The sequence below is a fragment of the Rutidosis leptorrhynchoides genome, chromosome 2, assembly GCF_046630445.1.
Source record: "Rutidosis leptorrhynchoides isolate AG116_Rl617_1_P2 chromosome 2, CSIRO_AGI_Rlap_v1, whole genome shotgun sequence".
Classification (NCBI taxonomy): domain Eukaryota; kingdom Viridiplantae; phylum Streptophyta; class Magnoliopsida; order Asterales; family Asteraceae; genus Rutidosis; species Rutidosis leptorrhynchoides.
Window position 1 is genome coordinate 317,659,925 of NC_092334.1, and position 22,385 is coordinate 317,682,309.

Consider the following 22,385-nt stretch of genomic DNA (forward strand, 5'->3'; position numbering starts at 1 on the left):
ATACCAGTAGACCTGGGCTGTTCTAACCTTGATTTTTAGATAGAAATTTTCGAGTAGATAACTTTTCATATAGGACTCGTCTTAATCCGAGTTAAGGTTTAGGATTTATGGCCCTCCGATCGTCACTATGTCCTTTAACGTTGTGCAGAAATTTCTGACCTACTCGCACTTAGACCGTCGCCACGGTCAAACCAAGACGAGTTTGCTTCTGTAAATTTTACCACACTTAAAAGACTCATAGACGGAGCCATGTCCACTGGTCTCACCTTAATTCAGTAAGGGTAGAGGCCGTGGTGACTGACTGAAGTCAGACTTTGTTTTAAACTACTTTCATAAACGAAACCTACTTTACGCCTTTTGTTTAATGATGAATGATGATGACCCTTAAGACCTTATTTACATACTTTTAAAATATTAAGACGATTTACTGACTTAGTACTATTTGCCTTAGGTTGAGGACCTTCGGACCGATTACTTGTACACCTTTTCCGAACCGACTTTACGACTACATTATCATTGTGAGTTATAGCATTCCCTTTTTACTTTAACTTATTTTGGGAACTGAGAATACATGCGGATTTTATGTTTTACATACTAGGCACGAGTACTTAAACTTATATATGTGTGGGTTATACAACGGCAGAAACATTCCCTTTAGCTCGGTAACGTTTAATCATTGGTTTTTGAACCATGAACGCGAATCTTAGATATGGATCCATAGGGTTTGACATCCCCACTCGGGCTAGTCGCGCTAGCATTTAACGAGTGTTTAATACTTCGTAGACATACGCACTTGCCAAGTGTACTTTCAGGGGGTATAAACGTTAAGTTAGTTACCAAGTGCCCACGGTTAACATATACTTTATCATACTGTTTTGAAACGCTCTTTGTAGCACTGAAATCTCGTGGCCTACCTTACATACTGTTATACTTAAACTATAGCTCACCAACCTTTGTGTTGACGTTTTTAAGCATGTATTTCTCAGGTACTTGAGGTTGCTTCCACTATCTTACTTGTTGTGCTGTAGACACCCGCTGCTTAGAGTTGTCCACGCATGAACTACTTTACTTTGCATTCAAACATTCGTACTTTTGAACTATGACTTGTAACGACCATTGTGGTCACATACACTTATTATTTGCTTCTACTTAGTGAAGCATGCTTTTGAAATGTAAAACATTTGATGTCGGTTATGACAACACCTTTTTATAGTGAATGCAACTTCTTTAATTACAGCATATAGTACTTAACCTTGTAATGATCCTGTTGTTGATGATTCGTACACGATGGTTTTGTACGGGGCATCACATTTAATATTTACGATAATTTTTAATATTATCTTTAAAATAATAATTCTATTTAAAATAATAATAATAATGATATTTTATAGTAACAATGACATTTCTATTAAAATGATAATTTTTGTTAAAATGATAGTTTTAATACTAACGATACTTTTAATAATAATAGTAGTGATAAAAATAATAAGAACGATAATTTTATCTAAATCAATATCTTATAATATTTTAATTTCATCATGATACTCTTACTCATTATTTCCTAATCGTTTCGTTTAATAGCTTTTAATCGTCTTTTATATCGTGTTCATAATAATGATAATAATAGTAATCAAAATAATTAGGTGTTACAAATATTTGTTTTAATTACACTAATATTAATAATGATAGTTACTATAACATTATTAACGATAATACTAATAATTATCTTAATGATAATATAGTAATAATAATAATAACAATGACAATAACCATTTTTAAATAATGATATATATATTAATAATGATAATAATAATAATAATAATAATAATAATAATAATAATAATAATAATAATAATAATAATAATAATTAGATAATAATAATAATACTAATTATAACTTTAACGATAATAACGATAGTAATAATAAAAAAAATAACAATTTTTAATGATAAATCCCTTTTATTGATAAAGATAATAATAATGATAATAATAAGATAAAACTAGAACGACGATAAAAACGACGATAATAATAATCATTTTTAATAAAAATATCAAAAATTCAATTGATTATAACTTCTAATTCGTTCATCGAAACCATTCGATATCTAAAGGAAAAGTCCTTAATTTTTCGCTAGCTTTCCAAGGACATGCATATCTTATACCTTATCTCAACCGCAAGTGTAACTAATTCAATATTCAACCTAACCTGTCTAAGGGCAATATCAAAAGTACAAGCATGCATAATCCTAAATACTCGAGCACTAGTCAGGGATACACTATTAGTATGTAAAAGTTAAATTATGAGTACTCACGTATCAATATTGAGATTCAATATTGCAGGAAAGGTACGTACGCAACGGAAATGATAAACACTATATTGACCTCACGAGCATACCCATGAACCATACTCAATCACCTCCATAGCTATAACCTATAATTTCCTTAATCCTATCCTACTAGAAAAACAATTTCGAAATCACTCGGACAGCACTCCGTCGTAATATTTTATGTATACTAATAATATCTTGAAATAATACGGAGTAAATATATATATGTAAATCGATTGAGAGAGTTTAGAGAAAAATATTTTCAAGTTTCTATGAAATAATGAAACCTATTGAATTCTATTTATAATAGATTTTTGAATTATTAAAGTGAATTATTAAAGTATGAATTATTAAAGTGAATTATTAAAGTATGAATTATTAAAGTGAATTATTAAAGTATGAATTATTAAAGTGAATTATTAAAGTTAAAGTGAAGTAAAAATAAAGTAAAGGTAAAGTTTAAGTATAGTAAAAGTATAAAACTATGTACGTATAATACGCGTATAAATATATATAATATTAATTTAAATCGTTATATATATTTAATAAAATAAAATATAAATATCGTTATCTTTATCATACTAGTTAAGTAATGAATTGTCAAAAGTGGTTCTAGATATTTATAAAAGTTATATACGTTTTAATAATAAAGTTCTTTTTAAACTGAAAACGTTTTTGTACGTTTGAAACTAAATAGATCAATCGAGTCTTTATGAGATTCAATCTTCCACTATCCTTTGTCTAGTTCTCAATGATTGACAATTTGTTCTTATTTATAAATCACTTTACCATTTTTCGAATATTGTTAAAATGAAAAGATTTCTCAAATCAACGTGGGCCTCTCAACAGAGACTTGTAATCATAATTCAATATATCTGATAATTCAATCATTTGATCGTATCTTCTAATTCCATTGATAAACATTTTGAAACAGATACAATCATATAAAGTATTTAATCTAATATTTTGTTTACGTTTCAAGTTATAATATATATACACATATACATATATAATCATATTCGTTTAATGGTTCGTGAATCGTTGGAACTTGGTCGAGGTTGAATGAATGTATGAACATAGTTTAAAATTCTTGCAATTTAACTTAACAAATATTGCTTATCGTGTCGGAAACATATAAAGATTAAAGTTTAAATTTGGTTGAAAATTTCCGGGTTGTCACAAGCGTGATACCATAGCGGTACCGAACCAGTTGGTACCGCTATATTTTTTTACCCTAAAGTGAATACCGAATACCGTACCTATATAACCGATTCGGTACGGTACGGTTCTGGTATCAGTACGGTAAAAATAGGTACTATACCAGTTTGGTACCGAAAATGAGAAAGGAAAAAAAAACAATGTTAATAAACAAGTTTTAAATTAAAAATGGAATAAATTAAAACTAGAGTGGAATTCAACTTATTTTATTTATACTGATAACTGAGATTAGAGTTAGTGTTGCCGAAACGGGCGCCGCAACAGATTTGCCTTAGTATCGTTGCAACGGGCCTTGAAACGGCAAAAAAGACGGTCAACGCTTAAAGAACGGTCAACAACGCTAAAAACAGTCAAAGACGGAAAAAACGGTCAAAGACGGAAAAAAACGGTCAAAGACGGAAAAAAACGGTCAACTTATATATATATATATATATATATATATATATATATATATATATATATATATACACACACACACACACACACACACACACACACACATAAAAGTCAACGTTAGCCAACATCTGTTTCAATCCCGTTTCGACCCCGTTTTTTTCGTTGCGACGTTTTGAGGTCGCTAACGTTTCGGCCCCGTCTCACGTCTTTTTCAACCTTGATTAGAGTGACTATAGGTATTTTTTTAAGGAAAAACACTTTGTTTTATATGTATAACATATTTACAATGGTTACATTCGATCATCCATTTGCTTGGCACGATATAGTTTAAGCGGAAACATATTTAAAACTCCTGCAACTAGCTATTGACAAGCACATAGTTTAAAACAAATCTGATATATTTCTTAGTATCAAAACAAATCAACAGCAAATCTAGAGAATAGAAGACTAGGAAAAACATGAATTAAGTGTATAAATGTAAATATGAAAGCCAAAAGTTTATGGCCTAAACAAGTCACAAAGACACTTTTAGTTGACTCCAAAATCCAAATAGTCTAAAAAAAAATTAATAAAATAAAATAAAAAATTATAAGTAGTGACTACTTGTTTCGTGCCTTTGATATTAAGGAGATTTAGTTTTTCACTCGTTCAACTGTGACATCCATCTTAAAGAGATTTAATTTATGGCCTAAACTTAAAGCAAATATTATACTTTATGTAATTTAGTTTCATGAAACATAGGTGATAGAAGATACAATCCGAACTTACACTTTCAGTTATATGTATGAATAACATATATGCACCAGCCATATACGTTTGCAATGTGGTACCGGATACTAAACAGAAAAATACCGGTAGTCACTACAACAAATTCATCAAATAATCACACTTTTTTATTCACATTTGATAAAAGTATTGATATAATTGTTAGATTTATAAGTGTGTATATTTGTTTACACATTTATTAGTGTTAAAAATAATATTTTATAAAGTTAACTATTATAATTGTGAAAGAAAAGTTTCGACTATGCCGATGCAGCGATTTCAAAACGGGAGATGATCGAAACGGGTGGTTTAATCCCCCTCGGGCAAGGTTGTAAAAGTCGCGAGTCGGGGACACATCGGTCGAGACCTAAAAAGGACGCGTCGGCCGAGTCGGGGACGCATCGGGGTCTCGGGGACGCATCGGTCGTTGACCGACGTTGACTTTATTGATAATTTCTTAAATATATATTTATATATGTATAAAATAGTTGATTCTGTACCATAACTTTCTTAAATAAGAATTTGAAATTAAATACAATCAAACTTCAAACTTAATTAATGTTACCGAGTACATAATCAGTAAGGATACAGAGAAAAGAGCGGCCCAAAAAATGAAAATGTACCCTAATTTTAAAACATATCACATCTTGACAAAAATTTGAATGATTTTGACCCTTTTTAACCAACTTTGACCGTCTTTGACCGAACTTTTAGCTTTGACCATCTTTTGAGTCGTTTTCAGAAAAAACGGGACGGAGAACCCAAAAAAACGACGCATCGGCCGACGCGTCGGCCAAGTCGACCGACTTTTACAACACTGCCCTCGGGTGATCCCAATCGCTGTTCAAAAAAAAATGTGAAAAAAGTTATTCACTTTTATATATGTAAATGAATAAATATAAAGTTCACTATCTTAGATGTAAAAAGTTTGATTTCAAATTTTCAAGTGTGAACAAAAAAAATTTTAAGTGTGAACAAAAATTTACACTTATCTACTAAAAAAAGTCACGCTTCTTTGTATGGAATTTTTAGGAATTCACTCTTTTAATCCTTTTACTTTCATCTAGTGAAAGTCAATAAAATAAAAATATATGCATATTTAATCTCACATATACTTATGCAAAAACTAAGTTTATATTCACGTTTGTTGTTACAGAACTTACAATACAAAAGCTTAGAACCCTAAAAACTAAATTACTTATGCAAAATCACAATTGCTCTTACCTCAAACGCAGAGAAGGTTAACAATCATGTAGTAACTTCAATTCGTTGCTGCCGTACGATTCGTCGTTGTCGTACGATTCGTCGCTGCCGTACGATTCGTCGCTGCCGTTCACGCCCTAATTTCAATTTATCGCTACCATTAACGCCTTAATTTCAATTCGTTGATTTCGTTCAATTTGTTGCTGCCGTTGAATTTCTAGCCGTTGTTCAAATTGTTATTAATCATTTTTTTCTGATCTGCGCTGCAATCTGTAAGTGTTTCTAGCTTCATTTGTTGATTCAATTTAATTTTCTCTTGTTTGTGTTGTTATCGGTAATATGTATCTGTTTCAATTGGTTAAGTGCATAATGTCATCTGAAAATGTTGAATGTCAGCATGTGTTAATGAGGATGTGTTGATTCAATCATGTCAAAATTTGTTGTGATGATCTGATATTATCTGTTTCAATTGTTGATTCAATCAAGTGAATATTTTGTGTGATGATATGATAATATTTGATGTTTTAAATATGTCTCTGCAAGTATAAATTTCAGTTACTATCTGAATTCTTTGTGATTTTGATTGTAGGTGTGATTTATGTTGGGAATACTTCTGGTTTTGAATGTGGAGCTGTAACGGAACTCAAGTAAGAGCGAGCAGGAGATAGATTTGGAATTTGGTATTTGTGATATTAGTTGGAGTTCGTAGTTGAAGTTTTTCATATATGTAAACTTCTTAATTACTTAAAAATATGTTTGAATGTTTGAATATATGTTACTTTTGATATGTAATAGAAAAGCAAGCATATGTAATATTCTTTTATCTTAAATAATTTGCTTGAATCTATCTATGGTTACTCCTATTGTATTTTAATCTTTTATATTTTTGCATTCATTAGTGTTAAAAACCTGCATACAAGTATATATTAAAATTCTCAATTGAACAAGTGAGTCCACACTTAAAAGCGTGAACAAGTGAGTAAAAAGCTTTACATTTGAAGGATTGAATAAATAAGTAGGATATATGCACAATTAAGTGTGTGAACATATGTGTAAAATTTTCACAACTAATAATGTGAACAAATAATTAGAATCTTTTCGCTCAAAAGCGTGAACAAATGGATAGAATCTTCACAACTAATAGTGTGAACAAATGGATAGAATCTTCTCACTCAAAAGTGTGAACTAATGAGTTATAAGTTTGCATTTACGAATGTGATATAATTTGTTGCACTCATTTTGTCCACATTTTAATTAATTGCGAACTTGAATATCGAACTTGAATATTGTACACACTTCCCATCGTATGCATATCCTTAAATAAGTGTGAACATAGGACACATTTGTTGTAGTGAGTACTGCATTCAAAATTTTTGAAAATATAAGTATCGAATACCGTACTGATTCCTAACCGGTAGTACTGATTCCAAGTCACCACTAAAATTACTTTATCAGAATTGGGTCATGAATGCTAAACACAACACGCGACTAAAATTTACTCGGTCATAATTAGGGAAATAAACATGTATCCAAGACAATAAAAAAAGTTTGGGAACAAAATTTAAAAAAGCTTCAAATTCTTGTAGTAAATCTGAAGTTAGTTTTTATATATGTTATATCTAACATATATCACAAGTGAATAACTCAAAACTTGAACACATAGCTTGAATAGAGTCTAACCTTAAGGTTAAAATGATCTTTTAATTAAAGAGAAACCTAATATTAAATTAAAACATACTAGTAACAAAGTGGTTACAACATGTAGGGAACATATCCCCTGACTTACCCATGTTTGATGCTAAAATTGGAAAACCAATTTGACATGGTCAAATCCTTCAATCTACTGGAACATTTTTGAAAATGCTTTCTTTTCTTGGTCACGTCGCTCAGCAATCTGCATTAATTAATTTTCAAACATAAGACATTTATTAAAAGCAACTAAAAAAAATCCAAATTATGTTATGTTATTTTAACTAGAAAAAAATCAAATATAAGCACTAGCCTTCTTCTTTGCAGCAGCTAGCTCCTTCTTTATACCACCTGAGTAACAAGATGAGTTTAGTAAGAAAGAGTGTTTAAAAGAATTACAGTTGTAGACAACCTTAATATAAAAATGACAAGGCTAACACAAAACCAAGTGAATGGTGCAGTCAAATTTTGATCCACCAAAAGCAGGGCCGTCCTGTCAATTTTATGGGCCCTGTTCGATAAATAAAATTGGACCCTTTATATACGAAATTTTTCATGTATTTTACTGAATTCAATAAACAAAAGTGTGCCCTTTGAATTCTAGGTTGATTATGTTTTCTATTTTTTAAAATTTTACCCTTTTAATTAACAAATGAACCTAGATATGTAGCAATATTCAAGATATATCAGTAAGATGTAATTAAAACAAGATTGTTGAATAGAAAAATTGAACCAACCATCATTAGGTTCCAGGACAAGTGCTTTCTTGAAACTTTCGACTGCAGAGTCTAGATCATTGAGTGCCATATTTGCCTGATTAAATCGAAAGATGTAGAGTTAATCGAATTGAAAAAAAATATTGTCAGTTCAGTAAATTTACCTCATAGCAAAGTGCATCATCATATAAGAGAATCCAAGCGTGTAACTACATCAGTACTGACTGACAAAAGTATACTACTTTATGCCATGTTATATTAGCTTAATTTTTGAGGTAAAACCATATAACACTAGAAGCTCATATAAAACAAATAACATTTTAGCAATGCATAGGGGCGGGGTAGTACAGACAAATCAGATGACCAAAATTGATGAGGATCAAAGGATCCGTTGGAAGACAAACGCTCTTCGCAACAAACAATTAAAACACAAACGTGCCTAACTGATAAACGTGTATCTACCTACTGATACGTAAATATGAGTTGCAAAATAAACTCATGGCTAGCTTTTAATTAATTCAAAACAAGATAGGTAGATAATCCCACGTTACATATATGAGGGATATATATAATAAGCAAAACAAGACTCTTAACCGACTAGGAAACTAAGAAAACGTATAAGGACTAAGATTATGGACTCCAACTAGACCTATGACTCTAAATATTTAATATAAGGAAACAATATATTTTAAACTAATAAATTAACATAATAAAGAAACTAAATAAGTTTTGCTTTGTCTCCAACCGAGATCGGTTCCACATCAAAAATATACACAAACAACAACAACAACAACAACAACAACAAAACCCAATACCACATGAGTGGTGTATGGGGGAGGTGAGATGTAGACAATCATTAATAAAGACAAGTCATTTCTCCACCCAGAGTGAAACACTCTCAAGAGTAGAGAAAGTCATCCCTCTCTTTATTCGACGGATAAAGAGATTGCTTCCGAGAGGACCTCCGACCTTTAAGTAGGAAAAAGTTTTTTTAAAAAAAAATACTAAAATAAAAATAATAATAGACGCCATGAAAATGGTATAATCAAAAATATACACAAAGACATTGACTAAAGATTTTTAAAGAACAATACAATACAAAAAATATGACTGATACTATAATAATACTAAATTGTTCATAGAATAAATCAATACCACAATCGGAATGTGCAGCAAAGCATATAATTCCAATCCCAATTTAATAGTACCCAGAAAAAAATAAAAAAAATAAAAAATAAACATGCAGTTTAAGGAATATGATTATTACACAGAACCATGGTTTTAAAAAACGGTTGAGGCGTACGCCTCGAGGCGCGCCTCAGTGCGTTTTCGAAAAAAACCGTTTTGGAATGTACGCCTCTCTGCTCTAATTAAACGTACGCCTTTTTTTGCTGAGGCGGATCGATTATTGGAAGAGGCGGTTCGATTGGTGAGGCGTTCGCCTCTTTGTGTTTAGCAGAAAAAAGCGGGAAAGGCATCTGGCGGCTAACGTTGATATCTCATCGGAAGAGAAAAGATGAGGAAGGAAAACAGAAAAGAAAAAGAATATGAGCGAGGAAGGAAAGATTTAGACCTGGTAACATTGATGCCTCATCGGAAGAGAAGCTGTGGGTTTCATCAGAAAAGAAGATGAGGGAGGAAGAAGAGAAGCACATGTCAGATAGATCTAGATCTAAATCTAAATGTTATCTAAAATATCTACGGATCTCTATATATTTAAAATATTTTAATTTCTTTTTTCTTTTATCAAATTTCAATTAGAGCCCTTAAACTTTTACTAAGTTTTAATAATAAGAACAAACTTAATATACACTCTTGAAACTTTAATAAAATGACAATAACAACCCCTATTATTTAAAAATTATCAGAACATATATATTTATTATTAAAAAGTCAACAGAAGTCAACTCCGCCTCGAACGTGCGCCTCGGTTCGCCTCGAGGCGTACGCCTCGCCTCACAGAGGGGAAACGCCTCGAGGCGTGTTTCCGTTTTTTTAAACCTTGCACAGAACTTTTTCTTTACTTCCAGTTTTAACCCTTACATTTTATCTATATTTTTGTCTTAGATTGATATTGATATACATACATTAAGGGTATGAAGGGTATGAAGGAGCTTTATTTCCTTATTCTTATCTATTTAAGAAAGTATAGTACCCAAAAAGGAATATTGGACTCTATTAAATTGAGCCAGATGAGTATATGTTTGCCACACTAGGTTACATAATACAAAGATAATATGAAAAAACATGAAAACTTTGTATCCAATTATGCCCATACTTACAACAACAATACCCAATCCCGCACATGCGAGGTATGGGGAAGGTGAGCTGTAGACAATCCTTCCTCTACTCTAGATTAATAATTGGGGCCTTGAAACCCAGGGAAAGGTTTCCTGGTATAGAAACCATCACGAATTAATCTAGTAAGGTTGCGTATATTAGAGTAAAAATATTAATATACGCCCTCCAATGTAACCCCAACGTTGAAAACAGAGGTTTCACATTATATCACTCACTCTTGATACACTTGAAAAATAGGGTTACTAACCTGGCCTTGACGAAACAGAGCTTTCACATTATCATTCATCTCACGAAGTGCAGAGTCTGCTTCCATTAAAGCTCCTTCCAGGTCTCCCACCTTCAATTTGCACGCCTAAAATAGCCATATTTTTCAACATTGGGGACATAAAAAACTTGATATAGGCCAAGATTCAACATAAATGAACAAAAAGTACATCTCATCTGATTGAACATCAAATGTTAAAGCACATTTCAATATAAAGAACTAACTACATGCAAAAGCCTGAAATATACGAGCTAGAAGACAGATAAAAGCTTTTTAGGATAACTTTACATCTATCTAAAGACTTGATCCTGTCAATCTGATACAGATTATAGAATAGTATGTCAGTTGAAGATGGAAAGTGGTAATTTAACAACATTTTATAATGATTATTATATATTAATTATGCGTTATATGAATTTTATTATTGTTCATAACTGATTTATTAGCTAACCGATGTGACTAAAATTTAGTAAGGATAAGAAAGATGACAACTTACAGAACTGTTTGCAAGTATTTGAGACTTGGTCTTCCTTAAAGAATCAGTTTGTCCTGTAAAAACGCGTGAACAGCTAAATCAAATTACTGAAACACATAATCATTTAACCATTAAGAATTAGCATTCAATTAAAAAAACCATAATCTCTCATGATACTCCTAAACACGCACCTTCTTCTATATTTTCCTTCTCCCAGCAGAAATCCAAGTAACGAAGAGCCTTGCTGTACTTTCTAAGAGCACTTTTGTAATCTTGTTTCTGCAAAATGTAACAATTAGGAGAAGAAAAAAACAGTGAATTGTTGCAAATATATAATTCATATTGCCAGCTCAGAATGGGGTACAAAGAAAACAATCACATATGCATATTTTTTGTTCTTTTTTCTAGATAAGGTTTTCCCTGCTCGGGTTACCCGGGGATGGTGAGTATATATACTCAGATGTATGCACTGTGGTAAAAGTCATCCGAGTCGGTTGACCCGTCAGTTTGGAGACTAATCCGCCCCGAGTGGCCCAAAAACGCCTTAAAATTCGGTTAACGCTAAAATGTCAGGTCAAAGTTGGCCTGAATAAAAGTTAGGCAAAGAACTCATATTTTTATAAGGATTTTGCTAACGACGGTTCTAATGGTTGTCGTTAACGTGCTTTATATTGTTGTACAATTTGATAACCATCAGTACTAGTAATTAAAATAACCACCAAATTGATAACATAAAGCACGTTAACAACCCTTAGGTCTGCTTTAGCAAAATTCTTTTTATAATTAGATTTTGTGCAATATATCTAGGTTTGAAATATTTATGTTTGATAGATTTTATTTATGTGTACTATATATATGTTTAATTTATTAATTTATTACTAAAAGTCAACGTTGGTCAGCGGGAACTTGACCGACTCGTCCCCGACTCGCGACTTTTACAACCTTGGATGCATGCGGCCTAACAGGGTTATCCCGTGACAGTTTTCGACCCTTTCCCCAACCACCGCAAGATGCATATTATGTTAAGTAATTCGTAGTCATCATTGATTTCAAGTATTTCCAATCATGGAGTTGTGATTACAAGTAAAAATAGTTATTACCTTGAACTTTTCATTGCCATAAGTTTTAATTGCATCTACAGCAGTCATCCACCAAGAAACATCCTCAGGCTTAACATCAAGATCAAGTGGCCAATCAGGATACGAGTCGCCATCCTTGAAAAAGTCGCACAAACCATCATCTGCCCCCTCGGGAATTTCGCCACAATCTTCGATGATGACATCGAGAGTCGGTAAATCATTCTCTCCGGTATTAGTATCCTCAACTAAACGAACTATGCCCATTCCTTTAATAACCCTGCCAAAGACAACATGTTTCCCATCTAGATGAGGAGTGTTTGTTGTAGTGATGAAAAACTGCGAGCCGTTAGTATTAGGACCAGAATTAGCCATAGATAACATTCCTTTTCTTTCATGTTTCAACTCGAAATTTTCATCTTCAAATTTCAAACCGTAGATTGATTCTCCTCCAGTGCCGTTTCGAGCAGATATATCACCACTTTGAATCATAAAACCTTTGATAACGCGATGAAAACAGGATCCCTGCACATAATCAAACAATGCGAAGATGTTTCAAAAATATTCCAGCAGCTCGAAAATGAAACCAGAAATAACTGAAAATGGTGAAATATAATAAAAGATAAACCATGGATAGACAAGAACATGGATCTTCAATACACTACTATCAAAACGCCCAATTCTTGATGTATATCACTAAAAATCAATCTTTAATACTTTTCATCCGTATTCTAATTGTTCTTGGACTCCACTATAACTTTCGTCCTCGCACAAGTTACATCTACAACTTCAAATGGGGTCACCTAATAATCTCACACCTAACCATATCCTTCGTTGGCCACAACCACCGAAATATTTACACGCAACCATTAACAAATAATTACCCGAATAACTCAAAATTACCATGTGTCATGTGAGGTAGGATGTCTTATCAATATATAAGACCACCTCTCTACTTAGCTATATACTTCCGATCAAACTAGAAACCATTAAAGTTTTAATCTTTTCATTCAACTTGCTACTTATAGTGGCAAACCAACCATCAGTGTTGCTACTTATATGCAGGGATGTCAAGCCAGCACCAACCAAAGCTGAAATTCACAATGCTTTTAACAGAACTTAGAATTCTAGATTATAACCACATGGTCAGCAGCCTATCCATTAAATCTGCTCGGTTTTCACACTGATAAATGCACATACATAACACCTATTCTTACATAAAACTACCTATTAAATAAATGCACAATCAACATGCACCAACATAATAACAAACTCAATCTACAAACAAACAAACAAACAAACAAAGATACAATGAAACATGCAAAATCAAAATAAATAGAAACTATAGATGCAATTAATTTACCTTGAAATGAAGCGGAACACCAGTATTAGGGCCAATCCCTTTCTCACCAGTACAAAGAGCCCTAAAATTTTCAGCAGTTTTGGGAACAACATCTTTATATAATTCGATCACTAACCTACCTTCAACCTCACCTCCGATACTTATATCTAAATAAACCCGTGGATTCGACATCACTTTATATAATTGTTTGCTTGAAAGTTCAATTCAAAACCCTAAAACCCCTGGCTGTTCCGCCCACTATTTATTTTGAAACTCGTGTAGGGAGAGAGATGCTAATGTAACGCAGGGTATATTTAGACCAATTTTAAGAGAGGGGTACATCAGACCTGCTGTCATTGGGTGACGCCACCTGACGCCCCTAGTGGGGCGTTACCGGTGACGCCTACAAGGCGTTAGTCAAGTTTTTCACGGAAGAGAGAGGAAGCGTTAGGGATACGTGTTAGATGGGGATTGGCTGAAAATAAAGCCGTTGGCAAACGGCTATTATTGTGTTTTTATGAATTTTTTTTTTAAATTCTATATATTTTTATCTATATAAACTCATACATTATACACTTTTAACACACCATTTCCCTTTATTTTTCTTTCATTTCTATCAATTATATCATACAATTTTCTTTCATAACTATCAATTATTTTTCTTTCATGGCATCGTATTTACTTAGTTACGATTCCGATTCGGAAGACGGGCGTATTATTGCACTAATTCAACATTTAGAAGATGATGATGACGATGTCGAATCCGAGCGTGTTCCAAGATCACGATTTTATATTCCAAGAAATCGTGAAGAAGCCGGAGAAAACTTATGGAAGGATTATTTTAGTGACACACCCGTGTTTCCGCCATATAAATTTAAAAGGCGTTTTCGTATGCGGATTGAACTATTTCTCCGAATATCGCAAGGTATTTCTAATTTCGATTCTCATGATACTCCCGAGCATTTTAGATTTTTTAGGGAACGTTTTGATGCTATCGGTCGGCCGACTTTTACAATATTGCAAAAAATGACTTCTGCTCTACGTCAATTGGCGTATGGAACTGCCGCCGATATGTTTGATGAATATTTAAAAATGAGTGAGCAAACCTCAATACTTTGTTTAGATAACTTTTGTAAATGTATTATTACATTATACAAAGAACGTTACATGAGATCTCCCAATGCATACGATGTTCAACGATTATATAGTAAACATGAAGAAAAACATGGTTTTAAGGGTATGCTCGGGAGTATTGATTGTATGCATTGGGAGTGGAAGAATTGTCCCGTTGCTTTGAAGGGACAATACACTAGGGGTGATCACAAGAAACCTACCATTATGCTTGAAGCAATTGCTTCGTATGACTTGTGGATTTGGCATGCATTTTTTGGAATGGCAGGTTCCAACAATGATATAAATATTTTGAATCAATCCTATGTTTTTGATAAACTTAAAAAAGGAACATCTCCACTAGCACCATTTGAGGTAAACGGTAATCAGTACACAAAAGGCTATTACCTAGCTGACGGTATATATCCTGACTGGGCTACTCTAGTCAAAGGTTTTGCGTGTCCGACGGATGATCTAAGGATTAAGTTTACTAGGTTTCAAGCTAGTGCCCGAAAGGATGTAGAGAGGGCATCTGAGGTCCTTAAAGGTCGATTTCATATTTTAAGGTTAGCAGCACGCACTATGTCGGTAAACAAGATGCGGAGAGTTATGGACTTTTGTATCATATTACATAATATGATTTTGGAATGTCAAGGATTTGCGTTAAGTGATTGGGAGGAAGAGTTCATTACCGAAGATATGGAGAATCGTCCAGAACGGATACCGAATAGAGGACGGGATCAAGATGTTATCATCCGAGAAATAAGAGATAGGACGGTGCACGACCAACTAACCGATGATCTAGTTGAGCATATTTGGAACCTTCCGTCCGCATTCCGCACCATGAACGGTTAAATTTATGTAATAGTTAAATTTTATGTAATGGTTAAATTTTATGTAATGGTTAATTATATGTAATATAATTTGTATGCATAATAAAATAAAAAATAAAACTGGTGGGACCTATTTGACACGTTAATCTTTTCCTTAAATAACCCAGCGGCTTTGACTTCTTGGCACCGTCCTGAGCTGGTTCTAGAACTTTCATCATTAACGCCGAATATTTTCCTTATTTAATTTGGCCGCCGTACTGATGATCTTGGTCGGCGTCCCGAGCTTTGCGGGGGACTTTTCTTAGACTTTAATTTGACTTTCGTTTGACTTTGTGAGGGCGCCGACCTTGGATATGAGGTCGCCGTCCTGGGTAGTCTCTCAAGGTTTATTTGTGAAATGTCCCGTTCATATTGATTATAAACGTTCCATATTAATTGATTTCGTTGCGAGGTTTTGACCTCTATATGAGACGTTTTTCAAAGACTGCATTCGATTTTAAAACAAACCATAACCTTTGAAATATTACGACGATTATCAAAAATGATAATCTGAAATATAGCGTTTTCACACGACCATTACATAATGGTTTACAATAATATTACACAACAATATATGTCTTCGAATGCAGTTTTTAAACAAATTATACAAGCATGCTGACTCCAACTTTTGTCCATAAATTGGCATGCAACAGCGGAAGCTCTTAATAATCACATGAGAATAAACATGCTTTAAATGTCAACAAAAATGTTGGTGAGTTATAGGTTTAGTCTATATATTTATCAAATCATAATAATAGACCACAAGATTTTCATTTCCATTTCTCAATAACATGCAAACTGCATAAAAATCATTCATATGATGAACACCTGGTAACCGACCTTAACAGGATGCATATAGAATATCCCCATCATTCCGGGACTCTCATCGAACATGATAAATCGAAGTACTAAAGCATCCGTAACTCGGATGAGGCTTGTTGGGCCAAATAGATCTATCTTTAGGATTCGCGTCAATTGGTGGCAATTATAATAAACACCAATTCTTAGGCTACCAAGCTAAAAAGGGGCATATTCGGTTCGATAATTCAACATAGAATGTAATTTTTGATCACTTGTGTCTATTTCGTAAAACATTTATAAAACTGCATGTATTCTCATCCCAAAAATAATAGATTTTAAAAGTGAGACTATAACTCACTTTCACAGATTTTTACTTCGTCGGAAATTAAGACTTGGCCACTGGTCGATTCACGAACCTATAACAAATATGTACATATATATCAAATTATGATCGAAATATATTCACAACATTTTTATTATATTTTAATGATTTAAGTTTGTTAAGTTAGCAGTCCAACGTTAGTAATCTACAACTAGTTGTCCACAGTTAGATGTACAGAAATAAATCAATATTATCTTGAATCAATCCACGACTCAGTGTCTACGAGTCTCAGGCTAGATCACAACTCAAAGTATATATATTATTTTGGAATCATCCTCAACCCTGTATAGCTAACTCAAACATTACTGCATATAGAGTGTTTATGGTTGTTCCAAATAATATATATAGATGGGTCGATATGATATGTCAAAACATTGTATACGTGTCTATGGTATCCCAAGATTACATAATATGTATAATACAATATAAATTAGTTAGGATATGTTTATTCTAGATTTGTTACAAAATTTTCGTAGCTAAAACTAGCAAATTTATCCAATTTTATTTTACCCGTCATTTCTTCGTTTCAAATCCGTTTTGAGTGATTCAAGTTGCTATGGTTTCATAATGAACTGAAATTTATGAAACTAAACAGAAAAGTATAAGTTTATAGTCGGAAATACAGGTTACAAGTCTTTTTTTTAAAGAGGTAGTCATTTCCGTCGAAAGAACGACATCTTGATGACCATTTTGAAAAACATACTTCCACTTTGAGTTTAACCATGATTTTTGGATATAGTTTCATGTTCATAAGAAAAATCATTTTCCCAGAAGAACAACTTTTAAATCAAAGTTTATCATAGTTTTTAATTATCAAACCCAAAACAGCCCGCGGTGTTACTATAACGGCGTATGTCCGGTTTTACGGTGTTTTTCGTGTTTCCAGGTTTTAAATCATTAAGTTAGCATATCATATAGATATAGAACATGTGTTTAGTTGATTTTAAAAGTCAAGTTAGAAGGATTAACTTTATTTGCGAACAAGTTTAGAATTAACTAAACTATGTTCTAGTGATTACAAGTTTAAATCTTCGAATAAGATAGTTTTATATGTATGAATCGAATGATGTTATGAACATCATTACTAAATCAAGTTTAGTAGGTAAACCTACTGGAAGTGACAAAATTTGATCTAGCTTCAAAGGATTCTTGGATGGCTTGAAAGTTCTTGAAGTAGAATCATGACACAAAAACAAGTTCAAGTAAGATTTTTACTCGAATTAAGATAGTTTATAGTTATAGAAATCGAATCAAAGTTTGAATATGAATATTACCTTGAATTAGAATGATAACCTACTGTAAATAACAGAGGTTTCTTGATCTTATATGATTACTTGGAATGGATTAGAAAGCTTGGAAGTAGACTTGTAAACTTGAAAGTATGCTTGATTTTATGAAACTAGAACTTATAGAATTTATGAAGAACACTTAGAACTTGAAGATAGAACTTGAGAGAGATCAATTAGATAAATAAAATTGAAGAATGAAAGTATTTGTAGGTGTTTTTGGTCATTGGTATATGGATTAGATATAAAGGATGTGTAAGTTTGTTTTTTTGTAAATAATTCATGAATGATTTATAATATTTTTTGTAATTTTGTGAGATATTTCATACTAGTTGCCAAATGATGGTTCCCACATGTTTAGGTGACTCACAAGGGCTGCTAAGAGCTGATCATTGAAGTGTGTATACCAATAGTAAATACATCTAGAAGCTGTGTATTGTATGAGTACGAATACGGGTGCATACGAGTAGAATTGTTGATGAAAATGAATGAGGATGTAATTGTAAGCATTTTTGTTAAGTAGAAGTACTTTGATATGTGTCTTGAAGTCTTTCAAAAGTGTACTAATACATCTAAATACACTACATGTATATACATTTTAACTGAGTCGTTAAGTCATCGTTAGTCGTTACATGTAAGTGTTGTTTTGAAACCTTTAAGTTAATGATCTTGTTAAATGTAATTAATTCTTTGTTATTATACTTAAATGAGATGTTAAATTATTATGTTAACATGATAACATGGTGTATGAATATATCTTAACATCATATATATATATGTTAAAATACTATTACAACGATAAACGTTACATATATATATTGTTTCGAAATCCTTAAGTTAGTAGTCTCATCTTACTTGTATAGTTCATTATTAATACACTCAATGATATACTTAATTATCATTTTATCATGTTAAATATAGTATATGAATATCTTAATACAATACATATGTATTTAGTAAGACGTTGTTATAACGATAATCGTTATGTATATCGTTTCGAGTTTCTTAATTCAGTAATCTCATTTTTATGTATATCACTCTTTGTTAATATACATAGTGAGATACTTACTTATCATGATCTCATGTTAATCATATATATATCCATATATATATATATATATATATATATATATATATATATATATATATATCATCAAGTAGTTTTTACAAGTTTTTAACGTTCGTGAATCGCCGGTCAACTTGGGTGGTCAAATGTCTATATGAAACTCATTTCAAATAATCAAGTATTAACTAGTTTGATTGCTTAACATGTTGGAAGCATTAACTCACGTAAATATACCAATTTCATTTAATATATATAAACATGGAAAAGTTCGGGTCACTACAGTACCTACCCGTTAAATAAATTTCGTCCCGAAATTTTAAGCAGTTGAAGGTGTTGACGCATCTTCTGGAAATAAGTGCGGGTATTTCTTCTTCATCTGATCTTCACGTTCCTAGGTGAACTCAGGTCCTCTTCAAGCATTCCATTGAACCTTAACAATTGGTATTTTATTTTGCTTAAGTCTTTTAACCATACGATCCATTATTTCGACGGGTTCTTCAATAAATTGAAGTTTTTCATTGATTTGGATTTTGTCTAACGGAATGGTGAGATCTTCTTTAGCAAAACATTTCTTTAGATTCGAGACATGAAAAGTGTTATGTACCCCGGCGAGTTATTGAGGTAGATCAAGCTGGTAAGCTACTGGTCCTACACGATCAATAATCTTGAATGGTCCAATGTATCTTGGATTTAATTTCCCCCGTTTACCAAATCGAACAACGCCTTTCCAAGGTGAAACATTAAGCATGACCATCTCTCCAATTTCAAATTCTATATCTTTTCTTTTAATGTCCGCGTAGCTCTTTTGTCAACTTTGGGCGTTTTTCAACCGTTGCTGAATTTGAATGATTTTCTCGGTAGTTTCTTGGATTATCTCTGGACCCGTAATTTGTCTATCCCCCACTTCACTCCAACAAAAAGGAGACATGCACTTTCTACCATAAAGTACTTCAAATGGTGCCATCTCAATACTTGAGTTATAACTGTTGTTGTAGAAAAACTCTGCTAATGGAAGATGTCGATCCCAACTATTTCCAAAATCAATAACACATGCTCGTAGCATGTCTTCAAGCGTCTGTATCCTCCTTTCACTCTGCCCATCAGTTTGTGGATGATAGGCAGTACTCATGTCTAGACGAGTTCTCAATGCTTGTTGTAATGTCTGCCAAAACCTTGAAACAAATCTGCCATCCCTATCAGAGATAATAGAGACTGGTATTCCATGTCTGGAGACAACTTCCTTCAAGTATAATCACGCCAACTTCTCCATTTTATCATCTTCTCTCATTGGCAGAAAGTGTGCTGACTTGGTGAGACGATCAACTACTACCCAAATAGTATCATAACCACTTGCTGTCCTTGGCAATTTAGTAATGAAATCCGTCGTAATGTTTTCCCATTTCCATTCTGGGATTTCAGGTTGTTGAAGTTGACCTGATGGTTTTTGATGTTCAGCTTTGACCTTAGAACACGTCAAACATTCTCCCACATATCTAGCAATATCGGCTTTCATACCTGACCACCAAAAGTGCTTCTTGAGATCTTTGTACAAATTTCCCGCTCCGGGATGTATTGAGGATCTGGTTTTATGTGCTTCCTTAAGTACCATTTCTCTCACATCTCCAAACTTTGGTACCCAAATTCTTTCAGCCCTATATCGGGTTCCGTCTTCCCAAATATTAAGATGTTTCTTCGATCCTTTGGGTATTTCATTCTTCAAATTTCCCTCTTTTAAAACTCCCTGTTGCGTCTCCTTTATTTGCGTAGTAAGGTTAGTACTGAAATGTCCCGTTCTTATTGATTAAAAACGTTCCATATTAATTGATTTCGTTGCGAGGTTTTGACCTCTATATGAGACGTTTTTCAAAGACTGCATTCATTTCAAAACAAACCATAACCTTTATTTCATCAATAAAGGTTTAAAAAGCTTTACGTAGATTATCAAATAATGATAATCTAAAATATACTGTTTACACACGACCATTACATAATGGTTTACAATAGAAATATATTACATCGACATATGTTTCTTGAATGCAGTTTTTACATAATATCATACAAACATGGACTCCAAATCTTGTCCTTATTTTAGTATGCAACAACGGAAGCTCTTAATATTCACCTGAGAATAAACATGCTTTAAACGTCAACAAAAATGTTGGTGAGTTATAGGTTTAACCTATATATTATCAAATCATAATAATAGACCACAAGATTTCATATTTCAATACACATCCCATACATAGAGATAAAAATCATTCATATGGTGAACACCTGGTAACCGACATTAACAAAATGCATATATAAGAATATCCCCATCATTCCGGGACACCCTTCGGATATGATATAAATTTCAAAGTACTAAAGCATCCGGTACTTTGGATGGGGTTTGTTAGGCCCAATAGATCTATCTTTAGGATTCGCGTCAATTAGGGTGTCTGTTCCCTAATTCTTAGATTACCAGACTTAATAAAAAGGGGCATATTCGATTTCGATAATTCAACCATACAATGTAGTTTCACGTACTTGTGTCTATTTTGTAAATCATTTATAAAACCTGCATGTATTCTCATCCCAAAAATATTAGATTTTAAAAGTGGGACTATAACTCACTTTCACAGATTTTTACTTCGTCGGGAAGTAAGACTTGGCCATTGGTTGATTTACGAACCTATAACAATATATACATATATATCAAAGTATGTTCAAAATATATTTACAACACTTTTAATATATTTTGATGTTTTAAGTTTATTAAGTCAGCTGTCCTCGTTAGTAACCTACAACTAGTTGTCCACGGTTAGATGTACAGAAATAAATCGATAAATATTATCTTGAATCAATCCACGACCCAGTGTATACGTATCTCAGTATTGATCACAACTCAAACTATATATATTTTGGAATCAACCTCAACCCTGTATAGCTAACTCCAACATTCACATATAGAGTGTCTATGGTTGTTCCGAAATATATATAGATGTGTCGACATGATAGGTCGAAACATTGTATACGTGTCTATGGTATCTCAAGATTACATAATATACAATACAAGTTGATTAAGTTATGCTTGGAATAGATTTGTTACCAATTTTC

The 22,385-nt window shown here is 32.7% G+C and overlaps 2 protein-coding genes across 3 annotated transcripts; one reads left to right on the forward strand and one right to left on the reverse strand.

The window, feature by feature from the left end:
- Positions 1-7,054: 7,054 nt before the first annotated feature.
- LOC139894427 (peptidyl-prolyl cis-trans isomerase CYP40-like) lies at positions 7,055-14,145 on the reverse strand. 2 transcript variants are annotated; one of them, XR_011774975.1, is made up of 9 exons: positions 13,794-14,145; positions 12,455-12,955; positions 11,546-11,633; positions 11,376-11,428; positions 10,862-10,966; positions 8,335-8,410; positions 7,911-7,948; positions 7,695-7,802; positions 7,055-7,266 (listed from the first exon to the last, which is right to left on the reverse strand). XR_011774975.1 is itself a non-coding variant. In XM_071877714.1 (8 exons), the coding sequence occupies exons 1-8, from the start codon at positions 13,962-13,964 to the stop codon at positions 7,749-7,751; spliced, it is 1,086 nt and encodes a 361-aa protein (XP_071733815.1). In that variant the 5' UTR covers positions 13,965-14,145; the 3' UTR covers positions 7,491-7,748. The 2 variants fall into 2 exon arrangements, 1 of the variants encoding a protein (XP_071733815.1); XM_071877714.1 differs by lacking the exon at positions 7,055-7,266 and having other exon boundaries at positions 7,491-7,802.
- A 293-nt stretch (positions 14,146-14,438) lies between these two features.
- On the forward strand, positions 14,439-15,737 carry LOC139888777 (protein ALP1-like). The gene has a single exon (XM_071871764.1). The coding sequence runs from the start codon at positions 14,439-14,441 to the stop codon at positions 15,735-15,737; it is 1,299 nt and encodes a 432-aa protein (XP_071727865.1).
- The last annotated feature ends 6,648 nt before the right edge of the window (positions 15,738-22,385 follow it).